This window comes from Oncorhynchus keta, chromosome 1 (genome assembly GCF_023373465.1).
Source record: "Oncorhynchus keta strain PuntledgeMale-10-30-2019 chromosome 1, Oket_V2, whole genome shotgun sequence".
Lineage (NCBI taxonomy): Eukaryota > Metazoa > Chordata > Actinopteri > Salmoniformes > Salmonidae > Oncorhynchus > Oncorhynchus keta.
In genome coordinates, this window is record NC_068421.1 from 38,882,001 (window position 1) to 38,899,900 (window position 17,900).

Below are 17,900 nucleotides of genomic sequence, written 5' to 3' on the forward strand. Positions count from 1 at the left end.
CAGTCAACAACACTGCCCTATGTGCCAAAGGTCAGGGGTATATAGACTCAGTATAAAGTGGTTTTCATTTCCAAACCTCTTCAAAGTGAACAGATTATTCTCCTGTGCCCAACTAGGCTGCACTCTGGAAAACCGACAACCCCACTGAGCACATCAAGGTCCTGTAGTGCTAACCTGGAGGGATGAGGAGAGAAGTCCCTCCAACAGACACCATGCTTACGGTTAGCGATCCATGTTTCACCCAAAAGTACCGGAGGATCACAGGCACCAGAAGCCTTGTACAGGGAACACAGAGCTAATTGCAATTTTCCTGGTATGGGGCTCTGAGTAGTGAAGCATTGCAGACATTAAAGAGGATGAAAGCGAGGTGGCACGGAGGGAGTATAAAGGTGTATTGCTGTGGCTCCGCTCCATTGTGTTTTATTCCAGACCCAACTCAGAACCTGTCTCTGCTTCCCTCTCTCCCTTCCTGTGGCCACAGCACAGTATTTACATAATTCACAAACCCAGCACATCCTGCCTACAACCAACCACAGAGACATGGTTGGAATACAGGAAGACCAACAAAACACACTGGAGTCAATTCAGTCGGATCAGTTTAAATAGAGGGAGTCTGTGGACACCAGCGTGGGGAGGAAAATCACTAGTCCCCAAAGAGAGATCATCGTGGACTCCAGTGAAAGGCCCGGCGAGAGAGAGCATCAATACAAATCCTCCAATTTAATTAATTAAATCGGACTGTTCAGATCAATCTTTCCAATTCATTTGTGAAGACTGTGTATTCCCTATGCGCCTGACATTCTGAAGGAGGTATATTTCATGGGTATTGGGTAATGTTTCTTAGTTCTCTGTCCAAGGCTGTTTTGGGGACAGCTCTAGAGTCCATTCCAAACAGATTTTATTTAAGGATCATTCTCTTGTTTCCGAGGCGATGGCACTATTTTCCTTCGACTAAGTATATTTCAAAATCCTGTTCCTCCCAGGGGCCTAGTGTGCATTGATCACCACATGAAAGGCAATTATTTGTATTACTGGAAAAAGATGAAGAAATCAATTATATCCACAGCTATGCCATCTCTTTTCCTCAGAAAAGATTAACAGCATCTACACCATTAAACAACTCTGTATCTCAAGGTTCCTAATACTTTCCATCAGAAAATGATGAACCAAAAAAGAAAGAAAGACGATGCCATGGCACAAGGCCAAACTGTTATTTTTTCAACTGAGAAGTCAAGTTTCTTTTTCAATGTATAGTATGTAAGGGGACAATCTACTGTTGTATAGTATGAGCTATGAAAGCACAGTATATGTGCTCTATGAAGAGCAAACATAGTACACACGCTACATGAAGCAGCCATACTAAAAACGAGACTTTCTCCTGACTACGATAGTAATCTATGGTGCAGTTTCATTACTAGTCTCCACAGAGAAATTAACCATGGGCATTTAGAGCAGCATCTTGCCCTGCCCACCCAAATTCATTAAACAAATTAGCATTATGTTAATAGACTAATAAGGGTAATTGAAAGTTAGATGAAGAGGAAAAGTGGGCCAGAGAGGTGGGCCCGACGTGGTCGACGCCACTGACCTATGGCACCGCCCCAAGGCGTGAGACATGGCCAGACTGGTTAAGCATACAGGGTTCTGTTGGAGATCAATGTCAAAATGCTGCTGTGTCTCTCCTGCTGGGGGTTCCATGTGTGCGCCACAGCAGGTGTGCGCCTAAGTTGAAAAGCGGAGCCGCACACAAAGAAAATGTAGGAGTAAAATTAAAAATATTTGAGATATTAAAGCTAGAATCTTTCATTTTTCTAGGCGCACTGTTGCTCCTAAATAAAATTACACACAGCTATCTCGCACAGCTAAATATTTGGGCAGATATGAGAGTAAAAGGGTTGCACTGTAGAGTCCTGCTAGTGTTAGGAAGACCTCATATGACAGCCCCTGGCAGTTGCTTATAACATACATTCCGCTGTCATGATAAGGCCGAATCATGCATTGCATTTCATAGAGAATAGAAAATTAAACATTTCATAAGTTAGTGCTGGAAGCCTAGAATGTTGTGGTTTCATTCAAAGCCATTTTCAAATTAAGCCCCATTGAGTTTTTTATTAACTACAGCGCTGGGTTTGACAGCACACCATAATGGCACACACAACTCCTTTTAAAATCACCCAATTTACCAAATTATTTCACTAGTCATGTCACAATGACAATATTTGACCAAATTAGAATTAGTCTGCACACAGGGGTCATTGGCCATCATCAAGAACACCCCCCCCAAAAAACACTGAACCTCTTGGCAACAGCATAAAAAACTTGGACTGAGAGCCACAAGGTAGTCGGTTCAAATCCTGTGCAGGACAACCATCGAATTTGCTACATTAGTGTTAATAGTGGGATGCTGCAATGAGGCCATCAGAGATGTGCCCAGGCATGAGTCACATTACCTTAGTACAACCCCAGAAATCTGTTCAATGGAGGCCTATTGGTATTATGTGTAGATGTTGTATTGCACATACCGTCACAAGAAGCTGTCTGAAACTAGGCAGGGATGGGCCTGGTTGATCCTGATATGGGAGATGGAAAGCTACTGGAAGTGGGGTTGGAGGGCCAGGAGGGTAAACTCTTCCCTCTGGTCTAAAGGAGACCCAAATGCCCCAGGGCAGTGATTGGGGTGAGGTCACTTCCTTCAAATGGTTCCATCCCTCGAATGAGACATAGCACCCAAGATCTGACTCTGTGAAAATAGGGGTCCTGGCTTATTTCCAATACCATAATACTATTTGGGGATGAATGAACTAGCTCCCACTTGGTTCATTCAACCCCTCCACTGTCCTTCGCTCGGCAACTCTTCCCCAGGGTCGTTGTTATTTAATTTAAAATAGTTCTCTGATTTAAAAAAATAATAATTACCTTTCTAAAACTAAGCAAGTCAGTTTTTACAATGAAGGCCGAAACCGGCCAAACCCTGACCACGACCATTGTAAACTAAAGCTTGAATAAATTAATACTAGACACTTATGTATCATTATTTAGGTTACTGTATCAATTAAGTCACTTGACAATGCACCACGTTGCAACTTCAACCAACCTGTCTGATACTTAATTATTAAGCTACAGTGAGATCTCCCCACGAAGTAGAATTTTCAGTAGGCTACAGTGACAGATGAAGCCATCAGCTTCGAAAGCTAGCAAAATCAGACAGACATGAGCGTCATTAATTATACAACCACAAAGCGGTGCACAGAAAAAAATATTGCAACAAGATTCAAACTCAGCTGGGACATCGCAGACGACATGTCACTTAAGAAATAATTTCAAAACTTGTGGCTTGAGTAATTTCCCATGAACTCTCGCCACTGAATGTGTCCTCCGCCACCCCACTCACTTTTAATCGTATCGCTGTCAAGTACTTTTGATAATCTCCTCCTCTGCGTGTGTGTCAGTGTAGCCTAGTTCTCCATGTGTGCATAACTACAGTGTGTCAAGAGAGCAATAAATAGGCAAGGGTGAAAGTCATAAATACGGGGGATAAATAATAAGTAGTACAAGACACCAGATGTTGCCGATCAGAGCTTCAAAAGCAGACGCCCAGCAGGCGTAAGAACACAAAAGGGATTCCTCTGTAACTCCAAACTGAAAAGAGTCATGTGACTGGTAATCTAAAGCAACATAATTATATATATAAAAAATAGAATGCAACACGTACCTTGAAATCCAAAGGAGAAAAAGAACCCCGGTATCCAAATTGTGTGTATCCAGAAGGAATTCATGTTGTCCTCGTCTGCTTCAAAACCTCTCCTGATAGTCAATGTATTTCAAGTGCAGGTCTCGTGCAATAATTTCGTGAGCAGGCAGTATCGTTTTTTGGTAGAAATGATGCTCAGAGGGCGTATAGCTCGAAGGCTATGTCCTAATGCTGCAGAGCACTATACTATACATCTCAAGTGCTCCTGTGCTAAACGCATCCTTTTTTGAAATCACGAATAGTTGTGCGCTTCAGCGCTTGCCTCTCCTGGTCGTCACTGTCACCTAGTGGTTAAGCAAGTACCTAGAAAATCACAAATTGGACATCATATTCTGATTATTGATAAGGATACGGACTCATGCTGAACGGGGGAGTCACCAGTCAGCCTATGTTCCATCTGTGTTTATTGTTCAATTTAATTTTTCTTTCATTTTTTAAAGCAACGCTGTATGGATCGAAGGTCACACGAGTGCCTGTCGTCTAGAATAGCATTCTGAAACATTGCATAACATCTGACATGACCTGTTAAATTTGATTAATGATTTCACATGTGACATAATCTAATGAATGTGTGTCTCAGTGTCTAGAGCCATGTACATGCTTCCATGATCAATTTTGCCTATGACCACCAATGGAGCTACTCCAGCCATTACTTCCATTACTTTTTTCATAAAGGTGAAAAAAAAACAAAAACATTCCAGGTATCTCTGATGCATAGGCCACTACAAAATCAAGAAAATAAATCAGGACAAATGCACACAATTACAGTTATTACAACAACTTAATCCAGATTGATTCTCTCGTTGCATGTGATGTGCAACCTGTGATAACAATACCATTATTTTCAAAATAACCCTTCAACACCTCACCAGCCACACAGCAGTCCTCAAGAGAGGAATGACCTTTAGCTACCCTCTGTAAAAAAAAAACAATGAAAAAGGTCTGTGGAATACTAATAGTGACATTTGGTAAGACACTTCTTCATTCAGCCTGCAGGCAAGGTGAGGGCAGGCTGTTTGTAAAGACACAATACTAATCAAAGTCCAGGGGCCCTACTCACTAGAAAATGGCCTGTGAGAGAGAGGACTGAGAGGGAGAAGGGGACAGGGAGGGAGGGAAGTGTTTCCTCTTTAACATGCTCTATCCCTCTCTCTCTCTACTGCCAGCCCAATACGGTCCTCTCATCTACCGTTGTACATGTCCACGACTGACAGCGAGGTCAATCCAGACGAATCCTGCATATTCATTCAGCGTGGAAACCCTGTCTTTGTTTATAATCAAGTATTGTTTTTTCTTCCTGAATCTTCCTGGATTTATTGTGATGGCAATGAAAGCAGATGCTGCCTGAACGTGTCGTTGTATTCCCTCTTCCACAGCTCAGTCTCCTCTTGTCAACCCTGGTGAGCTAAATGACTGGTGTTGCTGAATTCAATTATGCTCAGATCCTAGTCACTTGTTAAGTATGAATGCCAAAGACATTACAGCTTCAATAATTGAAAAGAAAAACAAAAGTGGCTCAGGAGGATGTCTGGATGTGATGCGTAACACCTTACTGAATATTTTTCTCTACCTGTTACACACCACCATGTGAACCACAAGCTTTTCATGATGCATGTTCTGCTAGAGAACCCTTGTGTGTACACAATTCACATTCAAGGCTGAATAGTATTTCTGTTACTGTCTGATATAGTAATCAATGAGATCCCTGCAGTCTAGCATGCAAAGCCAAACGGTACCCCGTTAGAATGCATTTAAGAGCAGCATGTAAGAGCAACGGGCTGTCAAATTGTCATAATTCTCAATTGTCTGTATACATTATTTCTTTCAGCAACACCTCTCACATGGTTTGTCATTTCATTGGGATATTTAATTGAAGACATGCAGGTCGCAGTGAATAACCATGAGGCCGCCACAGCTCGCCTGCTCAACCCAAACATGCCATGTGACACAATGTGAAATGTGTGAAATGGTGTGTTTCTCATGGCAATGCCTGTTATCTGTGTGCAGATAAAAGTATAAACTCCATACTTCCATTCATTTGTATGGGTTACCTTCGGACAAGTCCCGTGACGCTTGTGGGGGTCATGGGGCAAAACGGAGAACACCTGTGACAGTATCCCCTTTCCAAAGTGGGGTTTTAGTTTGTAGCCCAAATGTTTCTGACACCACAGACAGAAGTTGGCACATCTGCGTTGCCGACTTCAGGCCAAACCGTTTTGGACGGTACAGAAGATGTCGAGATGTCTCGTGGTCTGACAAAAATCGCTATAGCTCGGCACCTTCCACTGTAGATGCGGAAGACCGGCATAGGCGGATGTAGTGAATTGAGATGCAGCCCATGCAAAGAAACAGATATGTCTAGTTTAAGCTGACGGATTTTGTTATGTTAGACGGTTGAGTCAATAGACTTTTAAGGATTAAGAAGTGATTGTAGGCTCATTAAGAGTACATATTGGGCTAATATAGTGCCTGCCTTAAAAAGCTAAATATTCGTTTTATATAGTCTGTGTACTCTGTTGTTTGGAAGAAAGTTGATTTTAAAAACTAATCGAAATACCAAAACCTTCTCTTTGAACGCAAATAGGACAGAAGAATCTAAAAAAAATCTGCCATGATTGGGATAGTCTCAAGAACGCAGGACAATATTTTTAGCCCCTCCCACGATTACCCCTCTAAGGCCGGGGACCTAGCTATAGGAAAACAGATGGACACATTCAGATGAGCTGCATTCGTCAAATGAAAGACTGTTTGTGTGGTTTTTTAGGGACAATCATCTCCGTTGTCGTTCATCCGGCTGTGGATAAAGCATTAGCTCCATCCGAAAATGTCGGACACAAAATCCCAAAGTGTCTACTATTTTTTTTTTTTTTTTTTGGTCCCTCCACATTTCTTCCATTTACAACAAATACAGGCTCAGTGTGACGAATGCCTGAATGCAATTTGAGTGGCAACTTTTTGAGGGGGTGTGAACAAAATGCTTGGACTTGTGGAAGACTGGCCATAGTGCAGGAGTCCAGAGTACTGCTGGTTTTCTGTTCTACCTGATAATTAATTGTACACACCTGGTGTCCCAGGTCTAAATCAGTCCCTGATTAGGTGAAGAATCTGAAAAGCAGTGGAACAGGCTTTTGAGTCGACTGAAACGAATACTCAATAGAGGGTTAAGGGCTTTTTTTCTTTAAGACCATTTATCTTAAGACTTTTTCACTGACTATGCTTCCCCAAATATTCATCTTTGAGTAATGACAAATTACAGTAGGTTTTTCCATATTATAATTGGCTTCAGCAGCAATTCCTTCACAGCCTACTTCAATCATTGGAATAAGGATAGCCTGAAACTGCATGCAGACAATTCCATCAAGTTAGACATTAAGGAAAAACGAATTAACGTGGAGTCAGTCGAGCACTACATGTTAGTCCAGAGTAGATCGATAGCCTTGATGAACTCTGTTTGAGTTGAGTATTCAGTGCTGTTTGAAAGACATATGGAAAAATAAGCCACTGGATTTCTGCACATTGAAAGCACATTCCTTCTGTCAGAACTAGTGGCACTAAACATAAAAGGCTACTGTGATCAGGCTAAATCTTTCCCACAGACACCCCTTCAGAGAGCAATGAGGAAGAGACGCATGTAAGTCGTCTGAGGCTCTTTCAAAGACACTTTGTTCTTCCTAGGACTGGGATAGTGTCTCTGACAGGCCTGTAATCCTCCTATTACTAATCTTTGGAAAGGGACATGTCAATTCAAATAAATACCTAGAAGGATTGTCAGTTACTGTAAAAAAAAAAGTAACATGGAGTTTTGCTATTTTTCCTACTGAATATTATGGATCACAATTAGAATATTCACAACATTTAGCCATGACACATACAGGACTTACTCCTGATAGTATTTTGATTGAAAGCAGTATAAATGAGACAGACTCACAGGAGCATCTAATCCCAATTCAGTCTGGTGAATATCTGATGGTATTTCCACTTCTAATGTGTATGTTTTATAAAAAAACAACCTTAAGGATGGATCTTAATTCATGCCATTACTGTATGAGACCTGTGTCATATTCATAATGATTTGGGATGCTATGATTACGACATAAACTACACAGCTTGCTATCCAATTATACTGCAGGAAACAGCAATTTAGATTAGATTTGACATGAAATGGCACCCTAACCTGGGTAACTGTCTGTTTGTGCCATCATGCCACTACTTGCCATTCCTTGTCATACCAAGTTCAGGTGCTGTACACAACAACACCCTAATGCGTCACACTAACGTTGGGTACAACTGAACAATAAAGATTCCGTGGGTACCATTAGCCAGGTCCCATATCTGTTTGTGCTATCAGTCTGGTACCCATGTTTGACATTTCATTTAATTTTATTTATCCATTATTTTACCAGGTAAGTTGACTGAGAACACATTCTAATTTATAGCAACAGCCTGGGGAATAGTTACAGGGGAGAGGAGGGGGGATGATTAAGTGGCCATGATGGTATGAGGGACAGATTGGAAATGTAGCCAGGACACCAGGGTTAACACACCTACTCTTACGACAACTGCCTTGGGATCTTTTAGTGACCAAAGTTAATCAGGACACCCGTTTAACGTCCCATCTGAAAGACGGCACCCTACACAGGGTAATGTCCCTAATCTCTGCCCTGGGGGCAAGAGAGGCAAGCCAACAGTGGGATGTAGAGTGGTATGTTGCTGACATAAATATATATACATATACAGTGGGGAGAACAAGTATTTGATACACTGCCGATTTTGCAGGTTTTCCTACTTACAAAGCATGTAGAGGTCTGCAATTTTTATCATAGGTACACTTCAACTGTGAGAGACGGAATCTAAAACAAAAATCCAGAAAATCACATTGTATGATTTTTAAGTAATTAATTAGCATTTTATTGCATGACATAAGTATTTGATCACCTACCAACCAGTAAGAATTCTGGCACTCACAGACCTGTTAGTTTTTCTTTAAGAAGCCTTCCTGTTCTCCACTCATTACCTGTATTAACTGCACCTGTTTGAACTCGTTACCTGTATAAAAGACACCTGTCCACACACTCAATCAAACAGACACCAACCTCTCCACAGTGGCCAAGACCAGAGAGCTGTGTAAGGACATCAGGGATAAAATTGTAGACCTGCACAAGGCTGGGATGGGCTACAGGACAATAGGCAAGCAGCTTGGTGAGAAGGCAACAACTGTTGGAGCAATTATTAGAAAATGGAAGAAGTTCAAGATGACGGTCAATCACCCTCAGTCTGGGGCTCCATGCAAGATCTCACCTCGTGGGGCATCAATGATCATGAGGAAGGCAAGGGATCAGCCCAGAACTACACGGCAGGACCTGGTCAATGACCTGAAGAGAGCTGGGACCACAGTCTCAAAGAAAACCATTAGTAACACACTACGCCGTCATGGATTAAAATCCTGCTGCGCCCGATAGGTCCCCCTGCTCAAGCCAGCGCATGTCCAGGCCTGCCTGAAGTTTGCCAATGACCATCTGGATGATCCAGAGGAGGAATGGGAGAAGGTCATGTGGTCTGATGAGACAAAAATAGAGCTTTTTGGTCTAAACTCCACTCGCCGTGTTTGGAGGAAGAAGAAGGATGAGTACAACCCCAAGAACACCATCCCAACTGTGAAGCATGGAGGTGGAAACATCATTCTTTGGGGATGCTTTTCTGCAAAGGGGACAGGACGACTGCACCGTATTGAGGGGAGGATGGATGGGGCCATGTATCGCAAGATCTTGGCCAACAACCTCCTTCCCTCAGTAAGAGCATTGAAGACGGGCCGTGGCTGGGTCTTCCAGCATGACAACGACCCGAAACACACAGCCAGGGCAACTAAGGAGTGGCTCCGTAAGAAGCATCTCAAGGTCCTGGAGTGGCCTAGCCAGTGTCCAGACACGAACCCAATAGAAAATCTTTGGAGGGAGCTGAAAGTCCGTATTGCCCAGCGACAGCCCCGAAACCTGAAGGATCTGGAGAAGGTCTGTATGGAGGAGTGGGCCAAAATCCCTGCTGCAGTGTGTGCAAACTTGGTCAAGAACTACAGGAAACGTATAGATCTCTGTAATTGCAAACAAAGGTTTCTGTACCAAATATTAAGTTCTGCTTTTCTGATGTATCAAATACTTATGTCATGCAAAATAATTACTTAAAAATCATACAATGTGATTTTCTGGATTTTTGTTTCAGATTCCGTCTCACAGTTGAAGTGTACCTATGATAAAAATTACAGACCTCTACATGCTTTGTAAGTAGGAAAACCTGCAAAATCGGCAGTGTATCAAATACTTGTTCTCCCCACTGTATATATATTTTTACCTTTATTTAACTCTGCAAGTCAGTTAAGAACAAATTCTTATTTACAATGACGACCTACCCCGACCAAACCCGGACAATGCTGGGTCAATTGTGCATCGCCCTTTGGGACTCCCAATCACAGCCGGACGTGATACAGCCTGGATTCGAACCAGGGACTGTAGTGACACCTCTTGCACAGAGTTGCTGCACCACTCGGGAGCACAAAATGATCTGGGACCAGGCTAATGGCACCCAGGGGCCAGGGCATCCATATTGTTCTTCATACCCAATAGTAGTGTGATACATTAGTGTGTCCTTGCATACGGTACCCATAGGAAATCAAATCGAATTATCCAACTGAAGAAAATACACACCACATTGGAATGCTCAAATGTTTTCCTCTCATGAGGTCTTAGGGAGGAACAGTCGGCCTAGAAGACCTCTGCTTCAATTTCCACATTTCACAAAAGCTCACTTTTAAATTCTCTCTGACATCTGATCAATAATCCATCTCTGAAACCATCAAAACTATCAAACTGTCATAAAACCGGTAAATATTACAGCAGATGTGTCAGGCCAGGATCGTATCTGTCACAATGACAAAACCTGACTTTGTATGTGAGCAAAAACAATACATTTAATACACTTTTTATTTTAGGGAGAATGTTCATGGGCTGATTTTACTCTAACAAGGGATTGCTTTCGGCATGAGATGAAGAGAGAAGTAAAAAAAAAACTATAATTAAAAGTTTAGAAATACACTCTCAAGGACATACACTGTAAATACAAACAATATTTCCAGTTTGCGTGTAAATGTGACAGTTTAATTATTCAAACCTATAAAGTGTCTGTTGTGACTGTGAGCGTACACAAATGTAAACAATTCGCTGTAGTTCCAAGACGCAGAGAGAGCTTCTCCATACTGCCTTCTTTGCACAGCAATGTACCTCATCTAAATCAATCATCTGCTCTTTTCCACTGAGCTATGGTGGAAGTCTGGGTTGATATGGAAAGCTGGTCATTAGAGAGAAAGTAGTTGAACCAAATGTCTGCTAAACTCACTTCTTACAGTGGGAGATGGGGAGGAGGTCGAGGGAGTTGGAACCACATGTTTATATAAAAACTCTCTTTGTCAGTCAGGAAAATCTGGTACAAACATATAGGAACGTTCTATGGTTCAAAATAATCCCAGTTTACCATGACGAGGTGATGAGAGAGTACAGTTCACACAACACATCAAAATAAGGATCTAAAAATACCTCAAGTATTATGAATTTTGTATATTGCGAAGAAGATGCAAGAGTTACATGACCAAAGAAATGCCACATTTCTCTTTGAGTCAGAATATAGACTCAAAGAACACTTCTTGTGAATTCAATGTAAATGATGCCCGGCCTAGCAAATATCCTTTCATGAACAATTCATGAGTCGACTTGGTATCTGATTGAGAGATATTATGCAGGCTGCACGACGGGGTGTGTAATGCAATGTAAGACAATGTTCAGGTTATCTCGACGTACACAGTGATGGGATACTCCACCTAGGTCTGTGGAATGGGAGCGGTATCACATTCTCTGAGCCACCTGTGCACCGTCCAATGGTACGACCTTTAATCACATTGTAAGACCTGCTGTAAGACCTCCATAACATCTCATTGCTCCCTATAAAAGCATTGATGGATGCACCACATGAGACGTGAGATGTGCAAGGTTCTTCGAGTGTGAATTGTTACATTCAGGCAGCCATCCATTTTACCATAGCAATACGTTGAGTGATGTGTAGCATCTTTTCTTCAGTCACTTCTCTCGAGCCAAGGTTCTTCAAGTCTGAATTCCTACATTCTAGCAAACAGACAGTCATATATTTTACCATAGCAATTTCATGTGCATTCTTCTCTTTCATTTAGCTAACATTGTGTCTGTAGCCTATAGCCAAGGTTTGTCAAAACCCTAATCCTCCTGCTTTTGAAATCCTTTTGAGCTAATTATGTTTAAACCCGCCATTAGACAAAGCTTTTGTAACAGAAAACATTTGTATTTCTGTGAAACCATAATCCCAGGGATGGTTGTAGAGTTTGGAGATGCACTTGACTGTGAGAATGGGATGCATTTGAACAGGTAATTCGTCATGAACAGGATGCATTGAGACTACCGCTGTCTTTAGGGGTTGGACACTGGACTGAAACACTTTAGTTTCCTCCAGATTGGGAATCAGCCCCTCATCAGAGAGAGAGAGCGAGTGAGAGAGAGAGAGTGAGTGAGAGGAGAGAGAAAGAACAGTGAGAGAGATAGAGAGATGCATGCTAGCCCACATTCTGAACTGCTGTGTCTCCAGATCAGTCATGCTCGTGCTGGAGACACACAGCTCTGATTCTGTCATGTCTTATGGAGGATGTTTCCTTTGTGACCTCGTATGGAGTGTCCTGAAACAAGGGTGTTTTTCCTTAGTGTTTCTAGTCAATTTGTGCCTATTGAGATACAGTAGTCAATAGAGACACTATTGCTAATAAAGTATAACATTTGGGGTCCTCCCGAGTGGCGCAGCGGTCTAATGCATTGCAGTGCTTGAGGCATTAACAAAGATCCGGGTTCGATCCCGGGCTATGTCGCAGCCGATCGCGACTGGGAGACACATTAGGCGATGCACAATTACGCCAGCGTCGTCCGGGTTAGGGGAGGGTTTGGCCAGCCAGGACTCCTGTGGCGGGCCGGGCACATGCAGCGGATGACAGACAATAATTGTATCACAAGTAGCATACTGTTTAAATAGGGAAATTTTGTTTTTCCACAATGGACTGCAAAATATGGAAATCATTGATGGGCTGAAGAATGGATATCTGGCTAAGCTAACAACCAGATAAGGACTTCCTCTTCTGCTCCCTATGCTATTGAACATTTATGATAGTTTAGTTTGGTGTATTTTACTACTATAAACAGTCTCTCCTTGACCCATGCTAGGCACCACCTTAGTCCAGATTCTGTATATGTAGAGGGTGTCGATCAACATGCAGAGAAGTCAAGCTGTCTGTTCAGCACCACCAGAAGAAAGAGGCTGAGAAGTCAGGACCCTGGACAGCTCTCAAGCAGCCTTGCCTATGCTAGCCATATTCCCCAGCCGAGTGGGATTGCGCAATCATTCTAGTGTATCAAGGCAAATTGGAAGAGAGGTTTTGAGTTCTAACAAGCAAACCTTAGAGAATACCCCAAATATATGCTCAAAGTTAAAAGTCCCATTGTTAGAAACCTAGTTCCGCCCATTAAAACGGTTGTCCTGGCTGTATCTAACGCTTGCCCCATCCAGTTTAATGTTTTGCAGTGTCTTGTTGCTTTAGTCTAAAGTATGAGCCCCTGTAAGGTGCATAGCCAGTTGTGAAACATACTCGACTTCTAGCAACACAAATTTCCATCAAGGCAATTGATCAACAACCTTACTGTATCTCAGCCAATCAACTTAAGCTGCTGTAAACAAGCACAATTTACATGGAAATAGAGGGCATCACATCCATCAATCTGTTGTGTTATTCATTGAGGTGAAAGATAGAGGGAACATTATTGGAAGTCTCCCCCTGTAACAGCACCCCTTACACCTTTTTCCTCACTGACAGATAAAGTGCTGTTGCCTGTAAATTGATAAGGTGTCAGAAAGGATCAGCTCATAGCCATTTTATTCAATCATCCCATTGTCCTTGTTCTCTGCCAGGAAGGAAGTCAATGGCTTCTGAAATTAACCTCTAAAAGGAAGAGTGCATCCTGTGATTTGTCAGATTGAGACTTCCCACTTATAACAGCTATACGGAATATCAACTCAAAGGAAAAGAAGATGGTGGGTGTAATATGAAATGTAATTCAATAATGTGCGTAACCATATTTCACAAGGAAGGTAGCTACTTTATAGCATTTTTCCAGACTATTTCCCTGGCTCAATTTCCACACTCACTATAATATAAATTAGGGTTATTTTCAAACTTAATAGCCATTCCTGAAAGGTATACTGTGGAGAGGAATAGTTGCCATTTCAAAACTATGTCAAATCCCTTTCCTTTATTGACATTGCAGAGCTAAAATGACATTATAAAAATATTTTTTTCAATACAATCGCTCTCTATCTGTGGAAGATCACAAAACGAATACTAAAAGGTTTTGAAATGGATTCTGGGACGGATTGTGTACATGACTGAAACTCCATCTCAGGAATTGGCAGCTGAGAACTGAAACTCTACACCTCATCTTATTTCATTTTTGCAGATGTGCGATTGAGACCAAAGCAAGGAAAATGCATAACTGCTCAACAGGAGAAGCATACAGATAAAAAAACAAGCTATAGAATAATATGGGAACTAGGGAGCCCAGCCTGAAGAGGAACACTCAGACTTGACAGAGGGAAAAGATGGAGACTGAGAAGGAAGAGACTTGCATCTTTCGATCTATCTTATTTTTGAAAAGACAAAAAAAAGAAACAAAATATTTAATAAAGAATGTCTGTTGGCTACAGCAGTGAGGGACATAGCAAAAAAAAGCATTGGCATTTGAAGAAAGAAAAGCACAGAGGGAGACTCGTGTCAATCATAATTGTTTTTTTATGTTCACATTTCGCTCTCTATACTTGGGTCATCAAAATATATTACTTCAGCTATTTTGTCTATACACAGCGCATTACAGCATCAATATAGTGAAACACAATTACACTGACTGTGCCACAGTATATTGTTCAATGGAGGGTTTCAATCGTAAACCATACCTCCTGGAACTGGTCTACTTGATCCACGAAAACATTTTTGTGAGCAAGTGATTCATTGTATGTTTGTGACCAGTGCCTGTGTCAGTCAATGACAATGCTTATAATTGCAGCTTTTCATAGCCTTAACATAACGACCACGTCACAGAGACCTTCCATTATCTTCTGTCAGTCAGATGAAGACTACTAAGTGCTTTAGTCTGTTTTTCTAATCCGTATTTAACCATCATAGACATCAGTGTCTAAAGAAATACAAATTGAAATCTCGTCGCCAGGAGTGGAAATGGATAGAGAAAAGTAACAGTCAGATTTGACATAATCAGTAGAGACATGATTTTTTCAAATATGCTTTGTTTTCTCATCGTTTAGTATTTCGAGGTCGGCTCACCTGAAATATCAGACAACCCAGAAAAGTGGTTGTGGGGGATCATGGGAGGATGTAAATGATCCGCCCACGCATTCTCAAACAAAACCAAGATTTAATTTGTGTTCATCTACTTCTTCCTGCAGCAAACAAACACCTAATCCTTTAAAATAGACTAGTATGCAAAGGCAAAAACCTCTCTCTATTCTTTGTTCTGGTCACCTCTCATCATGACCTCCAGTTGGCTGTGAAAGCAAGCCAATGTTTTTCAATCACTCTTTCCTGATATAGAGATATATTGTATGTTGGATGTGGATAGGAATATCATGTTACCTACATGAGGATCCAGGTAATATAAAGATAGTATAAAGATATTCTCTATACAATCCTGCCTTCATGTGGTACACGGGTGTAGAGTACAGGGCTTACCATTGAAGTATAGAAACAAGGTGAACACAAACAGGAAATGAATTTCACTGGAGTGTCTCCCATACAACCAGGAGACGGCATTATCCCACACCGCTGTTTGACTGATTGGAAGTGCCGGGCACAATGGGCCTGTAAAGATGTCAGCCCAATGAATGAAGACATGGGTCATTGACCTGGCTTAAATCACTTCTTTAAAGCTGAGATTAAGCTCTCTGTAATGTGGTGGACTTGATAGATAGATAGAGATAGACAGATGTACCTGTACTGGTTGTGAATGTGACTGAGAACTTCAACTCAGAGTTAGATTCTAGCTCTATCAAAGACATGTTTTCCCTCCAGGTCAGTCAGGGGTAGAAGGTAATCAAGTAGACTTCTTTAATTCCCTCCAGGTCAGTCAGGGGTTGAAGGTAATCAAGTTGACTTCTTTAAGAAGTCAATGTAAGGTATCATTATGTTCCTCAGGGGGGAAAGCTTCTCAACATCAATTGTGTACCCTCTCTATATCTGTCTGTCACAGCTGAATGTGCCGTTTTATACTGGCACGGTGCAGACAATTCAAATGAATGATACAATAAGTATTACAAGTATAATAGTTGACTATTTCTGATGAAAAGGTGGTGGTAAAAAAATACTCAATGTAGTCTGTTGTTTTGACAGTGAAAAGTCAACACCTTGGTGTGTCTGGATTCGAAACTAACTGTTTGGGAAACATGCTGTTTGCTGTCTGACGCATTTGAAATCTGTTAAATTCAGCAATTTACAGCAGCTACATATCTGCCCCTCAGTGATAAACAACAATGAACACTGAACCTCAGACAGGATCCGTAAGATTGTATTTGGTAAGACTTTGTACAGGGATCCCTATCCAGAACACTTTAATCTTCCTATACACACTTAATTTACCAAGCATAACTCAAACAATATGATATAAACCCATAAAGCTTCACTAATATAGCCTTGGATTTGGAGAATTTATATTTTCTAGCCTGTTCTATCTAAATGATGAAACATTCCATATTCATGAAAAATGTATAGATGACGATATTATGTAGTGTTTTTTCTTGGAAAACTGCCAAACAGAAATGCAGTCTCATCTCGTAAGTTCGGAGGGAAAGTTTAATTCAATGCAAGAATCAAGGTAGTGAATCATAGCATATACTGGGCTAAACATCTCAACAACACTGACAAATGTTAGATGGCCCATTTCTGTAAGGGTTCTCGTCCTCCTCTTCTGAGGAGGAGTAGCGAGAAGGATCGGAGGACCAATGCGCAGCGTGGTAGGTGTCCATAATGTTTTTTAATAAAGACAATAGAACACTTGAACAAAACAACAAACGATGACGTGAATATACAAAACCGAAAACAGTACCAAACACTCACAAGGAGACCAAACACTCACAAGGAAAACAAACACCCACAACCCAAAAGTGAAACCCAGGCTACCTAAGTATGATTCTCAATCAGGGACAACAATTGACAGCTGCCTCTGATTGAGAACCACACTAGGCCGAACTCAAAAACCAACATAGAAAGAAAAACAGACTGCCCACCCAACTCACGCCCTGACCATACTAAAACAAAGATATAATAACAGAACTAAGGTCAGAACGTGACAATTTCTCTTTTAATATACAATCAAAGTGGAATGTTGTCTATTTGCAATTTTTGTCTACATCCTTTCCACTAGCTAAGGAAGAGTGAAAGAAAAATAAATTAGCTAACAGTTACCGCAACGTTAGAGTACACCCACATACTGTATGATATATCACTGGAGTTGAGAAGATTGAACATTCTCTCCTCATATCTTGTAAAAAAGATTCATGAGAAAAACACTTTCGGGAGAAAAGCCATGGGTATGGGGTGGATTGTATTTAATGATACAATGAAAGAAAATAGAAGCTGAAGAAAGCTATGTGGGAGATAAAGTGACCAATCTGTTTGACCCAGCAGCTGTGATTTTGTTTTTCACTGAATGGAGTTTCACTTGAGATTCCTCTGAGGGAAGTGGGGAATGGATTACAGGGGCATGGATAGGGTGGGACCCAGGGCAGATTGACTATAGCTATAGGTCACGTCCAAAGGCGGTGAGGAGGTGAGCAGACTAAAAGTCTATGGGCAGACATGGTCAACTGTGTTTTCCTCCATAGCTTTAATGATTTAAACCTTTCACAATGTTAACTGTCAAGATAGAACCCTACGAACTGTCTCCCTTTGAATGGTCTATCGCAATTTAATTGTGACATACGTAATATCTCACCATAAGTAATATCTCACCATAAGTAATATCTCACCATAAGT

At 41.4% G+C, this 17,900-nt stretch overlaps 1 protein-coding gene across 2 annotated transcripts in view; it reads right to left on the bottom strand.

Annotated features, from left to right (window-relative positions):
- The window catches only part of LOC118384704 (limbic system-associated membrane protein-like), a 1,031,328-nt gene that overhangs the window by 493,773 nt on the left and 519,655 nt on the right, over positions 1-17,900 (bottom strand). Inside the window, exon 1 of one of the 2 annotated variants that reach the window (XM_035771456.2) lies at positions 3,713-3,984. The exons of the other annotated variant lie outside the window; for it this stretch is intronic. Within the exon in view, the coding sequence (XP_035627349.1) occupies positions 3,713-3,776 (64 nt within the window). The 5' untranslated portion in view covers positions 3,777-3,984. Of the gene's footprint in view, positions 1-3,712; positions 3,985-17,900 lie in introns of those variants that run through there. 2 annotated transcript variants of the gene reach the window in all.